The sequence below is a fragment of the Nuphar pumila genome, chromosome 5, assembly GCF_984573655.1.
Source record: "Nuphar pumila chromosome 5, dmNupPumi1.hap1.1, whole genome shotgun sequence".
Classification (NCBI taxonomy): Eukaryota; Viridiplantae; Streptophyta; class Magnoliopsida; order Nymphaeales; family Nymphaeaceae; genus Nuphar; species Nuphar pumila.
In genome coordinates, this window is record NC_143253.1 from 111,499,984 (window position 1) to 111,516,716 (window position 16,733).

Consider the following 16,733-nt stretch of genomic DNA (forward strand, 5'->3'; position numbering starts at 1 on the left):
CGGGTGCGGCTCGGACTCGGTCAACCCGACCCTGGGTGTGGTCAACGCACCCAGGGTCATTTTGGTCCATTTTTTGGATTTTTTTTTTTGAATTTTTTTTTTAAAAATTTTCTGGGCTACAGCTGTAAGGAAAAAAACCCATCACAACTAAAAAACCTGTACACTTTCAAGTTTTAAGTACAGAATGGGCACAACTCAAGTTTTTGTGGTTTTTTCCTGTATGAAGAAAGTGAATTATTACAGTGTATGAAGAAAGTGCCCAAAAGTGAATTATTCCTGTATGAAGAAAGTGTACAGAATGCCTTCACAACTCATCACCTGTCCCCTAATGGGCACAACTTTGACCGAGTCTTATATATATATATATATAGCCGAGTCCCCGTGTCCAAAATTTTTGAAATTGCGCCGCACCCGTGTCGCACCCGCACCCATGTGACATAGATTAAATCAGAAAACTGGTATGAGAATGGAATCATTAATTACATGCAATAAAGGACTTAACCATAAAAGATGTGTATCCAAAGCTGATGGTATTTTTCTAAGACAATACCACTTTAGAACCTAAAAGGGGAAAAATGAAAATAAATGTGATATCGGTATAAGGCACTGCTATACTATCCAGTATCCATTAGAATCTCATGTACCATTGATTCATGAGAAATGAAACGTATTTAAGTTTTCACATATTAGTTTGCAATCAACAAACTGGAGATGCATTGCCTGAACAAAAGCAAAATAAGACCAATTTAAAGAATAAACTGAAAACAAATAAGATTAGCAATAAAAGGAATAAAAACCTGTTTCCCAGCAAAAAAACGACCATTGAGATAGTTATAAGCAAGAACAGCTGATTCCAAATGCTTATAATGCACGTAAACATTGCCACGCAAATGAGATGACCCATTTCTGCAAACCTGTAAAAAGAAAATTATATTAACCTCTGTTTTTGTAGATAGAATGCTAGTTCACTGTCCTTGATATGTAAGTGGTTATATATCATCATCCATCATGCTCTTAAACAATTATGAATTTACGAAGTTTTAAGCACGTGCGAATTTTTGCAGCCGAATTTTGATGATGTTCTCAATATGCTGGCTATAGCATCTCATGATATCGATGCCACTGCCATCGGTATATGAAGACAGTGGAGATAACAAATTTGTACAAAAATAACCAGCATGAACAAATATTAGCAATGATAACTTATTAAGACAATAAGCATAATTATCACTTTCAGGAACTTCTTGTAGTTAAAATAGCACAAACATCCCCACATATAGAAGTCTAGAGCTTCAATTATGTCACGGTTCTCATAATTAAGGTTCTCGAATCTCGCATAAAATAGAAAACATGCATGTGATGCATTAGAAATGAAACCCATGAAAGAGGTGGAAAAGCAATGGGCCAAGATAGGATGAACAAAGAGGTCAATGAAGAAAAGAAAGCAAACAGAATAAATGAGATAAAAGGGACACAATGGCCCCTTACTGTAGATTATGGTGGAAAAATGACAGGAAAAGACATCAGTTGAGCTTGTATCTAACATGCCGGACAAGAACCACAAGGAGAAAAAATGCAAGTAATTGGAAAGATAACTGCACTTTGTACCCTGCTCATCAAAAATTTCTAATTGATTTTTATTTTGAAAAAGAAAAACATAAGCATTCTAATGGTAACGATAAATTGCAAAAATTGACATTTGGCTACCTTGAAATTAACAATTTCACCATACTTCAAAAATTCAGTATGCACGTCCTCATAAAACTCTTCAAAATATTGGTCCACCTCTTCTTCTGTATACTGGAATATGTTCACACAGAAAGGAAAGCGTCAGCCTCAGTATTTAAAGAAAAATGATAGGAGAAAACACAATATCCCAGATCAAGAAAAGTTAACAGATACACAAAAGAACCATATCATCGGACCAGAATAATGAAGCAAAATATTGCAACGAATAGCAGAGAAACTCAGAAGACATTATAGCAATAAGGTTTTAAAACAATACCAAATCATGATAATATTTTGTCACAAATATCTCCATCTTCAGAAATTCAGAATAGTTTCACAAAGACTTCCAAATATCACCGTACATAATTTTCTTCATTTTTTATAAGCCACTATATGTGACTGAATTTTCATTTTTCATGAGATTATTCTAATTTTGTCCTAATATTCAAAAGAAAATTTCAAACTTCCATTTGTCCATGCCGCCTCATAAACTTTGACAAGACTTCCAAGAGAAACAAACTTTTCAAGATTCTCATTTCAAGATATCCTTTCACAGTAAATAACTATTCAAAAATGAAATGTGAGAAGTAATAATCAGAGAGTTTTAGTGGCAATACTGCACGAGAAAAAAGGCCAAAATTAAAGAAAGTTGACTGTACATTCAACAAATAAAGACATTACTGTTTATATGTTATTGAACTCTTGATTTTAGAAATTTTATAATGCAACAATCACGGTCTTAAAGAAATCACAACCACTATCTATATTCACTAAAATGTAGGTCGTTTTGTTAAAACTTAAAAGCACCTGTCATGTTCAAAGCTGTAAAACTAACAAAAAGTAGCCTTTGAATACCCAACAGTATGTAGTAAACTAGTAATGAGATAGAAGTGAAAAGCTGGAAAACATTTGAAACCAGAATCTCCTGAACACTGCCAACATTCACAAACAAAAGAAGAGCTTGCTGCAGTAACTGTCTTCCTCCAATCCCTTGTTTCGTCTTTTCAATTCAAATGGAATTAATCTTTATCAAACTGTAATCTTAGGAGCTGAACACAAGGTATCTTAAAACTCAACAATCCATTAATTTGTCCACATCTTTTGTCTTTCAAGAACCAAAAATAAGAGCGACTCACAAAAACATGTTAAAAAGCAGTATAATTTCCAGCAACAAGTCACTAAGCAGCTCATATGCAAAAGGTCGCACTAAACTACATTGGCAACTGGGCTCTAGGACAAGGTGCCCACAGCCAAGATCCCGTCCATTTATCAACTAGCAATGAGACTCACATCCAAGACTGAGGTCAAATGCCAATTTAAACAGATGTACACAAATATGGCTGCCTTTCTCTAAAATACACATATTTTGGGAAGTGAATAGCAAGTAGTTCTTCCCTGAGCAATGGATAAAATCAAAACTGAATCAACTGAACTATATATATATATATAAAGAGAGAGTAGCTGCCTACAGCAGCCTACTCCCCAGTGCTGTCCATGATGATGGACGGCGCGGATGAACCCCGTGTGTGCACAAAAACATGATTTAGCAGCGGCCGCAAACCGTCAGGGATCTTTAGCAGCAGTCACAACCACTAAAACTTGTTTTCATGGCTTTGATGCATTGGCTTGTGTTGGCAGGGAAGAGCATAGGCAGCTACGCCCTCTCTCTCTTGATATATATATATATATATATATACATACATACACACACATGATTATTTTAAATGTCATGTGGCACCTGCTGCACCTATGTGACACAGTTTTCATGATATTCTAATGAAGGTGCAAATGGTACTACAGTGGAATGAGATGCAGCATAGAAAGTTGCTAGAAGATGTTAGAATCCTAATCTACAAAGGTTATAATCAAGCATCAAAAAGTTCATCCAAGTTGATAAGCACGCTTGCAAGCAGAGATCCAGAATCTTGCGCAAGTTCGGATTATACATGGTTACACACTTCACAAGCTAATAGAAGGGGTGCAACATGTCATAACTCATAAGGACATGCCATTTTTGGCTTTGTGCCTCGGAGCGACATAACATGACAACACATACATGCCACTAACATGTATGGACAATACATGATCATTTTTTAAAAATATGTAATAGTTTTAATAATATTTTCAATAATAGATATATTTTACAAATTAAAATGCCAAAAAATAGCCAATAAATAACTAAAAAATTTGTGTCCTTGTGTCCTATTTTGCAATCAATTTGTGAACTCGCATCACAAACTAGTATAGTGCTATAGTTTGTTCATGTCATTGTGAAGCATACAAGACAAAATCTCGTCCAGCCATAGGCCTTGGGCATGCACAGTCCACAATTTATTAATAAAATTTTACTATATAGGATGATCTAATCACAATAATCAGTATTTTAAGTACAACCATACTTTTGTGTTAAACAACACATGAATGTATTCAAGTAATATCTAAGTTCTACCTTAAAAACTCTGTTTGGATGCATTTATATTTGTTGTTTATAAAAAAAATGAAATTATTTATAAATAACACAAAATAAAGACATAATTTTGGCATGTTTGGATGCACATTCACGTCCCTATCAATGTCCCCATGTATTGAAATGACTTGTATTATTCTTCCTCCATTTCTTCTTGTACAGGAACTCTAAGAGAGGATCTAATGTGGAATGGTGATCATCAAGGATAGTTGATGGCTACTTCATCCCTCATGAACACAATTACCTCACGGACGCCATGACTGGCAAACAACCTATAAGCAGCATGGATATCATCATTGAGTCATCCATGGTGATGTTAATCCATATGTCTCCTCCATGGATACCATTACACACCATTCATGAGCTATATCACACGGATACTCCATTTTGACTCCCATTCCATATTCCCTGGAAACTTCATATGTATTCTCATATCCACGTCAAATAGTTTGTGAGCAGACCGTCATCCAAGTTGTCCATATCTGCCACCATGGTTGAGCTACTTCTCCACTGTTATTTAGTTGCATATAGCCATGGCACTTCCACGCTCCCTTCCCCAGGGACTATCTCCTCCATTCTCCATCCCTCCCCTTGCTCTAGTGAAGTAGAGGAGGTAGAGGAAGAGGTGGGAAGAATTGACTGGATCAGGAACAAAGAAAAAAAAACTTTGTTTTCAAAAAATGATATATTTCTATTTATTTTTAATAAAATTTATTAGAAATAAATAATGGCATGACATCCGAATGACCTAAAAAATATGGGCAGAATTTTGAAAATATCACAATTTTATTGCAATCACATGTCAACATTATCCCAAAAGTAATTAAACACATGATGCATTCTGGGTTTACAGAATTGAGACATAAACATAGGTAAACACCTAATAAACTTTTGTGGAGTAAAACCATGACAAATGTCTGAACTGCTAAGACCCAAAAAAAAAAAGATTGAAGTCTGAAACAGTTGGATGAAGAGATTTCAAATAATTGTGTAGCAAGCAAGATTGGACATAACAAAACACAATAAACACGTGAAAATCATATAGAGAAGTGCACAATACTAAAATCAAGAAACACTACCAGACACATGAAGTGGTAAAAAACAGAGATGCAATAACAAGCAAAACAAGAAATGAATCTAGCAGTAATATGGAAATGACGAGAATTTTGAATTAAAAAATATATTTTGCTAGCAAGATAGGTTCCTCAAAGATTTTGAAAAAAAATGCTCTCTTTCAAAGGGAGTTCCCAAGAAACATGGAAAACCTAAAGGAAAATGGAGAAAACTGGGTAATATAGCATATGCATTTGATGGTTCCTAACTGATCAGAACAATAAGCAACAGTAATAATATATTTGAAATAAAGATAACAAGAAAGAAGGAGAAGCACCTCGAAGCCTCAGGAAGAAGGGTAAAGAACAATATCTTCCCTTTTGCACAATTACACAGTGAAAAAAGTTCCGAAAGACAAAAAATTATAAAAAATACCTACTGCCCCTAGGCCCCCCTCTTAGAATTGCTTTTTTAATTACTCTCTCTCTCTCTCTCAAATCTTTCTATTTAGCTTTTATTTTAACTTCTAGGGCCCTAGGCCCTTTTTAATTGTTTGGGATTCTCTATCTCTACACTTCAAAGCCTTTTCTCCTCTCAATATACCCCTTTCCAACGCTCTCTCTCCACAAATCTTTCTCTTTAGTTTTTATTTTACCTCCTACACCCCTAGGCTCTTAGAATTGCCTTTTTATTTATTAGGGAGGTGGTGTCATCCACCCAACAAAAAACTTGAAGAAAAATTGCATTTAGTGTGACCATTGGAAGGCGCCGCTGTTAAAATATGTATATATATACATATACTTATATATATATATATATATATATATACATTCGTATATATATAAGTATATATATACAGTTTCCTTTTTAGTGAAATACCCGATAGGGGTATTCTTGTAAAACCACAATGTATTTTTTCCTTTTTCTCCTTTTCTTTTTTACTTTTTTATTTTTTATTTTTCCCCTTTTTGTAAGACCACAAGGGCCCCACACTTGTAGTCGTTGGGGCCCCAACGGTCAAAATTCTGACCGTTGGGGCTCCCAACGACTACAAGGGAGCCCCTTGTGGTCCCTTCTTTGAGCCTCCCTCCTCTATAAATAGAGGAGGTGTTCTCCTCTTGTAAGCATTGGGTTTTCACCCTTCTCTTCCTTTCTTCAATAAATCCAACTTATGACTTTAAGTCATTTTCTACTTTTGAGAGTTTTGTGTGTGCACTTATAGTGTTTGTGTTCTTGGCTCTTAAGGTCACTCTTAAAGAGTGTTTTTTACTCCATTGGAGCTCCCGCCTCTTTTCATTACATGCTATCAGAGCTCGGTTGGTGATTGGGCTTCTTTTTATTATCTTGGAACGTGTGCCTCTCAAATTTTAAGAAGGAAGGATTTGGTGCCGATGGAACGTGATTCTAAAGTGGAGCTTTCTTTTAAGCTAAATGGGTCCAACTATCTCATGTGGGCCTCCGCGATGGAAAATCATCTAAGAGGTAAGAAACTTTGGGGTTTTGTTATGGGAACTACTCCTGAACCCTCTCTTGTTCTCACTAAAATCGAAAATGAGATTGAAAAAGCTTTAGATGGCGATGAGCGCATCAAAGCTATCAATGACCATCAATCCAAAGTTGAGGATTGGGAAAGTAACCATGCCAAAATTTTGGCATGGTTTATGAACAATGTTGACCTTAAAAATTGTGCCAATATTGCCAAATTTAAAAAGGCCAATGAGGCATGGTTTTTCCTTAAGGGTATGTATACCCAAAAGGATCTTGATCGACAATTTTTTTGTCAAGAAAAAATTCGTTCCACCAAACAAATGGATATGAGTGTCCAGGACTATTTTAGCTCTCTAACCCCTCTTTGGGATGAACTCGCTCTTCTTTAGCCTAAATGGGTGGCTCCGGAAGATATTGAATTAAGAAGGGAACAAATTGAAAAGGAGCACTTCTTTCAATTTCTTCATGGTCTTCGCCCGGAATTTGAACAAGTTAGGGCATCTCTTCTCCATAGAAGCAAAGCCTTACCTATTGAAGATGCCCTCGCCGAAATATGTCAAGAGGAAACTCGACTTGGCTTAAGCATTAAGAATGATGAAGTTTTGGCCGTTACTAGGCCCTGATCAAATGTTAAAGTCTATAGACCTCCTCACTTCAACAAAAATAGTAATGGGCCTAGAAAGGGAATAATATGCCATTATTGTAAAGAACTGGGACACATTAGACCGGTTTGTCCCAAACTTAAAGGAAAAGTAGCCGCGGTTGGAGAAAATTCTCCAAAGAAGGAAGAAGAAAATGCCAAAGAGGGAGATATCAAAGAGACTCTTAATCACATCTCCGAAGTTCTCCAACATCTTCTCAAGACTTCTTCCTCAACATCTGGAGCCGTCATCGCCTATTCTTCATCACCTCCAGGTATGTGGATATTAGACTCCGGTGCTTCTTTTCATATGACATCTCATAAAAACTCTCTTTCAAATGTTTTTTCCGAACCCATATCCTCTTATGTTTCAACGACCGATGGAACATCATTAAAAATTGAAAGTATTGGAACGCTTGATTTTAAAAATTCTCAAAAAAATTTCATTCCTAAAGTAAGAATCGTTCCAAAATTAATTTAAATCTTTTTTCCGTTTCTCAAATCACCGATCATGGATGTCAAGTCTCTTTCTCACCTAAAGATTGCACCGTGCAGGATCTCCAGTCAGGGAAGCTGATTGAGCAAGGCCATAGAAGGGGTGATCTTTATTTTATGGACTTTTTGACTCTTCCATCTAAATCTTCTTGCAATCTTGTAAAAGACAAAAGTATTGGAATTTGGCATGAGAGATTTGGTCATCCAAATTTTGTAAAAATGTCTCTTTTTCCGTTTTTGAACAATACTTGTAAAGACAATCATATGACTTGTAAAGATTGCATTTTTGGGAAATCTAAAGCTACTCCATTTCCTCGAAGAAGTTACTTTAGCACTCGGCCATTTGAACTTGTTCATTCCGATGTGTGGGGACCTTCCCCCATTTTGTCTAAAGGAGGATTTTCGTATTATGTGGTCTTCATTGATGACTTCACTCGATTCACGTGGATTTACTTCCTAAGTAGCAAATCCGAAGTTTTCTCCTTCTTTAAAGAATTTCATGCAATGGCTAAAAATCAATTTTTGGGAAATTTATCTATTCTTAGGTCCGATTTGGGAGGCGAATATATGTCCAATGATTTCAAAGCTATTTAAAAGAAAATGGAATTTGTCATCAACGTTCTTGTCCCAACACTCCGCAACAAAATGGTCTTGCGGAAAGAAAGCATAGACACATAATAGAAACTACAAGAACGTTATTAATTTCAAAAAATATCCCAAAATCCTTTTGGGCCGAAGCGGTTCTTGAAAGTGCACTAGGATCGAGGCAACGAGCACTAGAGGGGGGGTGAATAGTGCTTTTAAAAATTTCTGCGGAATATTGAATGATTTTGCAAATCTCAAAGCAAACACACAAAGAACACAAGATTTTATCTTGGTTCGGTCAAACCCGACCTACATCCAGTCCCCAAGCAAAACCCGCTTGAGATTTTCCACTATCAACCTTGTAAACTACAAGATCACACAGACCATAACCGGTCCCACTTTCAGTAACAACCCAACTGAAAGCAAACAACTCCTTTACACCAAGGAGTCCTTCTTTTTACACAAAAGAAATAAGAACTTACAATACAACCTATGAGCCTTCCTTTTGAATGCAAATGAGATGCAATTGGCTTTTGAGGTTGTTGAAACACTCTACTCACGAATTCACTATCTCTCAAAGTGATTTGAGTGAAAAACTGAAGTGAAAATATCACGTGAGTGAGAAAATCAATACTTGAATGAATAGGAGTGAAAAGCAAGATTCAAATCGATTGAATTGTTTTTTTTTTAGTGTAAAATGCACTCATATTTATAGTTAAAAGATTCCATACGTTGAGAGTATGAAAGGGTGTCAAAACGGTCCATTTCGAACGATCAAAACGTTTAAAAAACAAAAAGACACGCCTTTTTGAAGTTTCAGGAAAACGGCAAAATTAGTCGACTAAAACATCAGTTAGTCGACTAATAGTTAGTTATTAGTAGACTGACAGTTATCGTCGATCGACTGATCTGTTAATCGAGCCGTTTGAAAATCTGAACTTTTGAAACTTAGTCGACTGGAGAAAAGTTAGTCGACTGATAATATCATCAGTAGACTGAAAAACCTTTTAGTCGACTGCTGCTAAAAACTTCTGAAAAACAAACATTCTGTTCGGTCGACTGATAAAAAGCATTAGTCGACTGCTGCTAAATTTTTTCAGAAAACACATGTTATGTTCAGTCGACTGATAAAACCATTAGTCGACTGCTGCTAATTTTCCAGAAAACAGACATTCTGTCCAGTCGACTGATAAAACCTTCGGTCGACTAATTTGACAAGAATGACTTTTTAGAAAATATGGCGCGAAAGGATTAGTCGACTGATAAGTCTATTGGTCGACTAATAAACATGAAAATTTAAGAAAAGAGTTTTCTAAAAAGATTTTCAAAAGAGTTTCTTTTAGAAAAGTTTTTCTAAAGACTTTTAAGATGAAATGCAACCTAAATATGCACTCTAAGTAAGGCTCTTACAAGAATCTAAGACTTTTAATGAATTAAACATTTGCACACTAGTCTTCAAGGATTCTTCACTGAATTCTTCAATTTCTTCATAGCCTTAGCTGAAATGCAGTTGATTCTACTTGCTCATCATCAAAACCTTGTACTTGAAGTATCATGTATGGCTTCATTGTCGTAACAGTTCTAACCTCAACGTATCTTATCAATAGAACCCCTTCATCCTCTTTGAAAAATCTTTCTCCATTTGAAAAACTTTACAATATGTCTCCCGATTATAAAAGACTAAGGATTTTTGAATGTAAATGTTTTGTTCTAACTCACAAAAATGATAAACTTTCTCCTAGGGCTATTGAATGTATTTTCTTGGGATATGGCGAAAAACAAAAAGGTTATAGATGTTTTGACATATTCAAAAACAAACTTTATATCTCAAAATATGTCACATTCCTAAAAGAAGAAAATGGCTTTTCGCACCAACCAAATGAAAATATTGATTATTCTTTTTTATTTGACTTATTGCCTCAAGAAAACATCATAGATGATCATATTGATCCTAGTGAACCCCATGGTGAAAATCATTTTGAACATCCAAATGATGATCAAAGCTTGGAAGAAAATGTTTCAAGACAAATACAAGTCTACTCTAGAAGGAATGAAAGAAATCTTCCTTGTGCCCTTGAAAAAATTTCCCAAAGTGAGTCAATCGAAGAGACCTCTCAAAGAAAATCAAGTCGAATTTCCAAAATACCCAATAGATTTGTTTCTTATGATTCTTTTTCTCCTAACTTTCGAGCATGCCTACTTGCTCTTCACTCCTTTCATAAACCATCTCATTACAATGATGCTAAACAATATGCTCATTGGAATGAAGCTATGGAACTAGAACTTAATGCTCTTAAAAGGGCGCAAACTTAGGAAATCATTGATCTTCTCAATGGCAAGAAACTCATTGGATGTAGATGGGTTTTTAAAGTAAAAACTAAGAGTGATGGTTCATTGGAAAGATATAAGGCTAGGTTGGTAGCCAAGGGATATGCCCAAGAGTATGTGGTAGATTATGATGAAACTTTTGCCCCAGTTGCTCGAATGACTAGTGTTCGAGCTCTTATTGCTATAGCCTCTGTTAAAAAATAGTCAATCTTTCAACTTGATGTCAAAAATGCATTTTTGAATGGTAATTTAAATGAAGAAGTTTATATGGAACCGCCTCCAGGTATGAATTTAAATGAAAAAATTTTGAAATTAAAAAAGGCTTTATATGGACTTAAGCAAGCTCCTAAAGCTTGGTATGATAGGTTTAGTAATGTATTAATCAATTTAGGATTTTCTTCTTGTTATACTGACACTGCTCTTTTTGTTAAAAGGACAGGTGACTCCATTATTATGCTTCTACTGTATGTTGATGATATGATCATCACTGGGAATGACAAAAAGGGAGTAAATGATGTAAAGTCTATGTTAAAAGAAATGTTTGATATGTCTGACCTTGGATATTTGAGATATTTTTTAGGGATTGAAGTGGCTTATTCCCCGCGAGGATACATCCTATCTCAAATGAAATTAGTTGCAGAAATTTGTACCAAATCAGGAATATCTGATGAAAAGAAAGTTGAGACTCCCGAAGTTATTAATGCAAAACTGAGACTTGGAGATTGTGTTCTTCTTGAGGATCCAACCCCCTACCGTCAATTAATCGAATCTCTCACCTATCTATCCATCACACGTCCAGATATAGCTCATGCGGTTCATGCAGCAAGTCAGTTTCAGCATGCACCTACTTCGGTTCATATGGCGGTCGTAATGAGAATTGTGCGATACATCAAAAATACTATATCCAAGGGAGTCTTCTTATCCTCTTCCTCATCTCTTGACTTAACTCTTTTACTGATGCTGACTGGGGAGGAAATCCCAATGATCGTATCTCAATAACGGGTCTTTGTATTTTTTTAGGTGAATCCCTCATTTCGTGGAGATGCAAGAAGCAGCAGAAGGTTTCACTGTCATCCACTGAAGCTGAATATCGGGCCATGGCAATGACAACTATGGAAATCGTATGGCTCAGGAGTCTCCTTGGTGACATGGGCGTCCCCATTTCCACTTCCACCAAGCTTTGCTGTGATAACAAAAATGCGATATACATTGCCAGCAATCACACCTTTCATGAGCGGACCAAGCATATCGAAATGGATTGCCATTATGTTCGAGACGAATATCTCAGAGGGACTATCTCATTACCATATGTCACTTCAGAGTATCAACTAGCCGACTTCTTCACCAAGGCGCTCCCAACTCCACGATTTATGTTTCTTCTTAGCAAACTTTCGGTCTTCTCCCCGTAAAGTTTGAGGGGGCGTGTTAAAATATGTATATATATATATACATATACTTATATATATATATATATATATATATACATTCGTATATATATAAGTATATATATACATATATGTATATATATACAGTTTCCTTTTTAGTGAAATACCCGATAGGGGTATTCTTGTAAAACCACAATGTATTTTTTCCTTTTTACTTTTTTCCTTTTTCTTCTTTTCTTTTTTACTTTTTTCTTTTTTATTTTTCCCCTTTTTGTAAGACCATAAGGGCCCCACACTTGTAGTCGTTGGGGCCCCAACGGTCAGATTTCTGACCGTTGGGGCTCCCAACGACTACAAGGGAGCCCCTTGTGGTCCCTTCTTTGAGCCTCCCTCCTCTATAAATAGAGGAGGTGTTCTCCTCTTGTAAGCATTGGGTTTTCACCCTTCTCTTCCTTTCTTCAATAAATCCAACTTATGACTTTAAGTCATTTTCTACTTTTGAGAGTTTTGTGTGTGCACTTATAGTGTTTGTGTTCTTGGCTCTTAAGGTCACTCTTAAAGAGTGCTTTTTACTCCATTGGAGCTTCCGCCTCTTTTCATTACAGCCGCCTCTGTAGAGGGTGCATAACAGAACCACCTGACTGTGGGTACAAAGTCATGGTCACTTGCATACACCTCTTATTGAACCTCAAGACTCAGACCTTCAAGGGATGTGAGCAACAGTTCCTTCATGTATATCTGGATCAGTTTTATAATATTATTTATATAAATATATATATATATATATGGAAATTATAATTTAGAAAAGCTTGTACCTGTTGAATCAACATGCAACAGATCAATCAAAACTTCCCCACTGGCACCAAAAGAGTCTTAGGAATATGACCTAGTAATCTGATGATATGAGAAACAGCTAAGCAGCTTACATAGATGCACATAAACCAGCACCTTATCCAACCATAAGATGCAAGATGTGATAATCAAAGGCCAAAAAAAAACAAACTCTAAAACCAGAAAATGCACCAACTAATAAGATCGCTTTGTTTTCACTGTTTATAACAGAAGTTCTTTAAGCATCACACAAGTAATAGTACCAACATCTTTCATACAGTAAGATGTTTTTCAACGAAAAATAATAAAGCAAAGATGATTTCAAATGGCCAAAACAGTAAAGGAGTGACTTTATGAAATAGACTACAGCAACATTCTGCATCGTGGCTATTGCTCATGGCATAACCCTCTTCTACAAATCATGGGCTCATGACTGATCCAAAGTTTTACTTGTAATGCCCATCATTACAGTGAGATACTAGATGTGATAAGATAGTATGGAGTTCTTCAATTCATACCATAGGAGAGTGAACAGAGGAGTTTAGAACTATTGAAGTGAGTGGGACCACCAGAACACCTCCAAATGGCAGAGTATTAGTGAAATAGTCCAAAACCTACTAACAGTTAAGGAGCTGATACCATTAGGGAAAAGAAAACAATGCAAGAGAATGACACAACAAAGATAAAATGCAAAGAACATACCAACAAATGATACCATCATACCAAAAAAATAAAATAAAACTAAGACGAATGCATGGGAAGCCCACATAACATGGTCGAAAAAGACAAACCTCAAATAAAGATGTCATGAATTAATGAGAATGATATCCTAAAGAAAACCACCCAGCATTTTATCCAACCGAAATATATGAAGATTTCCAAATCACCGCAGAAACCAAGACATGAGAAAACTAAATTAATTATGAAATTTGTGCATCAAAAATTAACACTACATGCACCACTAAAGAACTGATAAGATTTTCAATCAGGATACAGATGTGCCAAATACTTTTGATCTTCAGCCTCAACCAAGGCACAATACCTTGGATTCCCATGCGATGAGCTTTGAGAAGAATTTCTGGTGCAAATCAAGTCAAAAAACAAGAATAGAGAAGGGGAACACAAAGAACAAGAAAAGGATTGTATACATGAAATTTATAGACAACAACCAAACTTTTTCATACAATTTTAAAAGTACAACAAGCAAAATACAAACAGTGCAGCATTAATGAGTCAACATGTTATAACATGAAGATGATTGGATATGAGATATTATCAGGATACAACGTCAGGCAGATAAAAGCATGACTTTACAGACCTCAAGACCCTCATCTTGTTCCCAAGCGAGGCCTGGACCACTGTACATGTTCTTGATCAGCAAGGTGCAAGATTTATCCGGATAAAAATGAACTCTGCTGCATCGGGAACCAAATCGGCATGCCCCAGTTTTAATGTGGAATGGGCAATGAGCTTTATCCTTTGAAAGAGAACAAGTGGAAATAAGATAAGGTTAAGGATATAGTGCAAAGCAAGCTAAAGACAGATAAATAAAAATAGCCATTTGAACAACCCAAAGAACATCAAATGATCAGGTGAACGAACCGAGCAGCTCGTGACTCAGCTCGGTTTGGCTTGTCATGAACTCGTTCGTGATCGGTTCGTATAGTTGGTGAGCCGAGCCACAAGCAGCTCGTTTAGTTTAAACAAGTCGAGCCTGAACACAAGGTGTTCAGCTCAGCTCAGCTCAATAGTGCTCATACAGATAAAATATATATATTTGTATGGATAATATATATTTTGTGTAATATATAAAAGGAAGAACGCATAAAATATATATAAAAAAGAATGATGAATGAAAAATATATACATAAAATATGGACTAATTAAGTGTAATTTATAAAAAATTATATATATATATATATATATATTCAAGTATAATATACAACAACAACAACAACTACGCCTTCATCCCAAAACAATTGGGGTCAGCGATATGAACCAAAAAAGAAATTCATTTTGGGTCTTCCACATGAATCCTTTTCCTCCAATCATTTCTATCTAACTCCATGTCCTCGGTGAGGTTCAAAGCATTCATATCCTTTCCTATCATCTCCATCCAAGTCTTCCTAGGCCTACCCCGACCTCTTTTAACTAATATATTTTCCCATTTCTCCAACCTTCTAACTGGAGCATCATTAGGCCTTCGCCGAATATGTCCAAACCACCGTAAACGATTCTCTCGCATCTTATTTTCAATGGGTGCAACACCTACCTTCTTACGTATCTCTTCGTTCCGAATCTTATCTTTTATTGTATTTCCACACATCCATCTAAGCATCCGCATCTCAGCTACACTCATTTTTTGAATATGATGTCTCTTGGCAGCCCAACATTCCGTACCATATAGTAAAGCGGGTCTAATAGTCGTCCTATAAAACTTTCCCTTCAACCGCAATGGCATTCTACGATCGCACAGCACTCCAGTAGCACTTTTCCATTTCATCCACCCAACCTTTATCCTATGATTTACATCTCCATCAATTTCTCCATACTTTTGAATGATGGATCCCAAATATTTGAAATAATCATTCACCGGTATATCTTGCTCACCAAGCTTCACTACACTCCCATCACTACTTCGTTGCTTACTAAACCGACATTCCATATATTCAGTCTTACTCTTACTCAACTTAAAACCTCTAGCTTCCAATGTCTGTCTCCATAATTCTAACTTAGCATTAACCCCAGCTCTAGACTCATCAATCAAAACAATATCATCAGCAAACAACATACACCACAGTACATTTTCTTGAATTGATCTCGTAAGCTCATCCATCACTATCGCAAATAGGAAAGGGCTTAAAGCAGATCCTTGATGTAACCCAACCGTTATCGGAAAATTGGTTGACACCCCTCCACAAGTGCGGACATTGGTTACTACTCCTTCATACATATCTTTAATTATACTAATGTACTTGAGAGAAACACCTTTCTTCATCATTGTCCACCAGAGAACGTCCCTAGGTACTCTATCGTATGCCTTCTCTAAATCAATAAAAACCATATGCAAATCTGTGTTCCTCTCTCTATATCTTTCAATAAGTTGTCTAAGAAGATGTATAGCTTCCATAGTTGATCTTCCAGGCATAAAACCAAATTGATTCTCCGATATCATGACAACCTTCCTCAACCTAGACTCAATCACCCTCTCCCAAAGTTTCATAGTATGACTCATGAGTTTTATACCACGATAGTTTGTACAATCTTGTATATCACCCTTATTCTTATATAAAGGCACCAAAGTACTCTTCCTCCACTCATTAGGCATCTTATTTGTTCGCCAAATCAAGTTAAAAAGATTTGTCAACCATTCTAAACCTTTCTCTCCCAAGCATTTCCAAGCCTCGATAGGTATACCATCTGGGCCAACTGCCCTTCTTGATTTCATTTTATATATTCAAGTATAATATATAAAATGTATATACCATGTATAAATAACATGGGATGTTTTTACAAGAGCCAGCTTGTGTTCGGCTCATCTCATTCAGGGATGAGCCAAGCTCGAGCTCGGCTCGGCTAAACACGAACACGAGTTGAGCCACGAGCTCAATCCAATAGTAAACGAGCTGAGCCCGAACATTCCCTGTTCGGTTCATTCGGCTATTTTACCAGCCCTAGTTATGAACAAGCAACAACCCAGCAAAAAATTGCACACTAAGAAGCAAGCCGCAGC

At 36.2% G+C, this 16,733-nt stretch overlaps 1 protein-coding gene across 3 annotated transcripts in view; it reads right to left on the reverse strand.

Annotated features, from left to right (window-relative positions):
* The window catches only part of LOC149838130 (Zinc finger C-x8-C-x5-C-x3-H type family protein), a 46,964-nt gene that overhangs the window by 17,244 nt on the left and 12,987 nt on the right, over nt 1-16,733 (reverse strand). For all 3 annotated transcript variants that reach the window (XM_090006393.1, XM_090006391.1, XM_090006392.1), the window contains exons 5-7: nt 14,319-14,477; nt 1,708-1,800; nt 798-914 (exon numbers count right to left, since the gene is read on the reverse strand). In XM_090006393.1, coding sequence (XP_089862519.1) covers nt 798-914; nt 1,708-1,800; nt 14,319-14,477 — 369 coding nt within the window. The remainder of the gene's footprint in view (nt 1-797; nt 915-1,707; nt 1,801-14,318; nt 14,478-16,733) is intronic.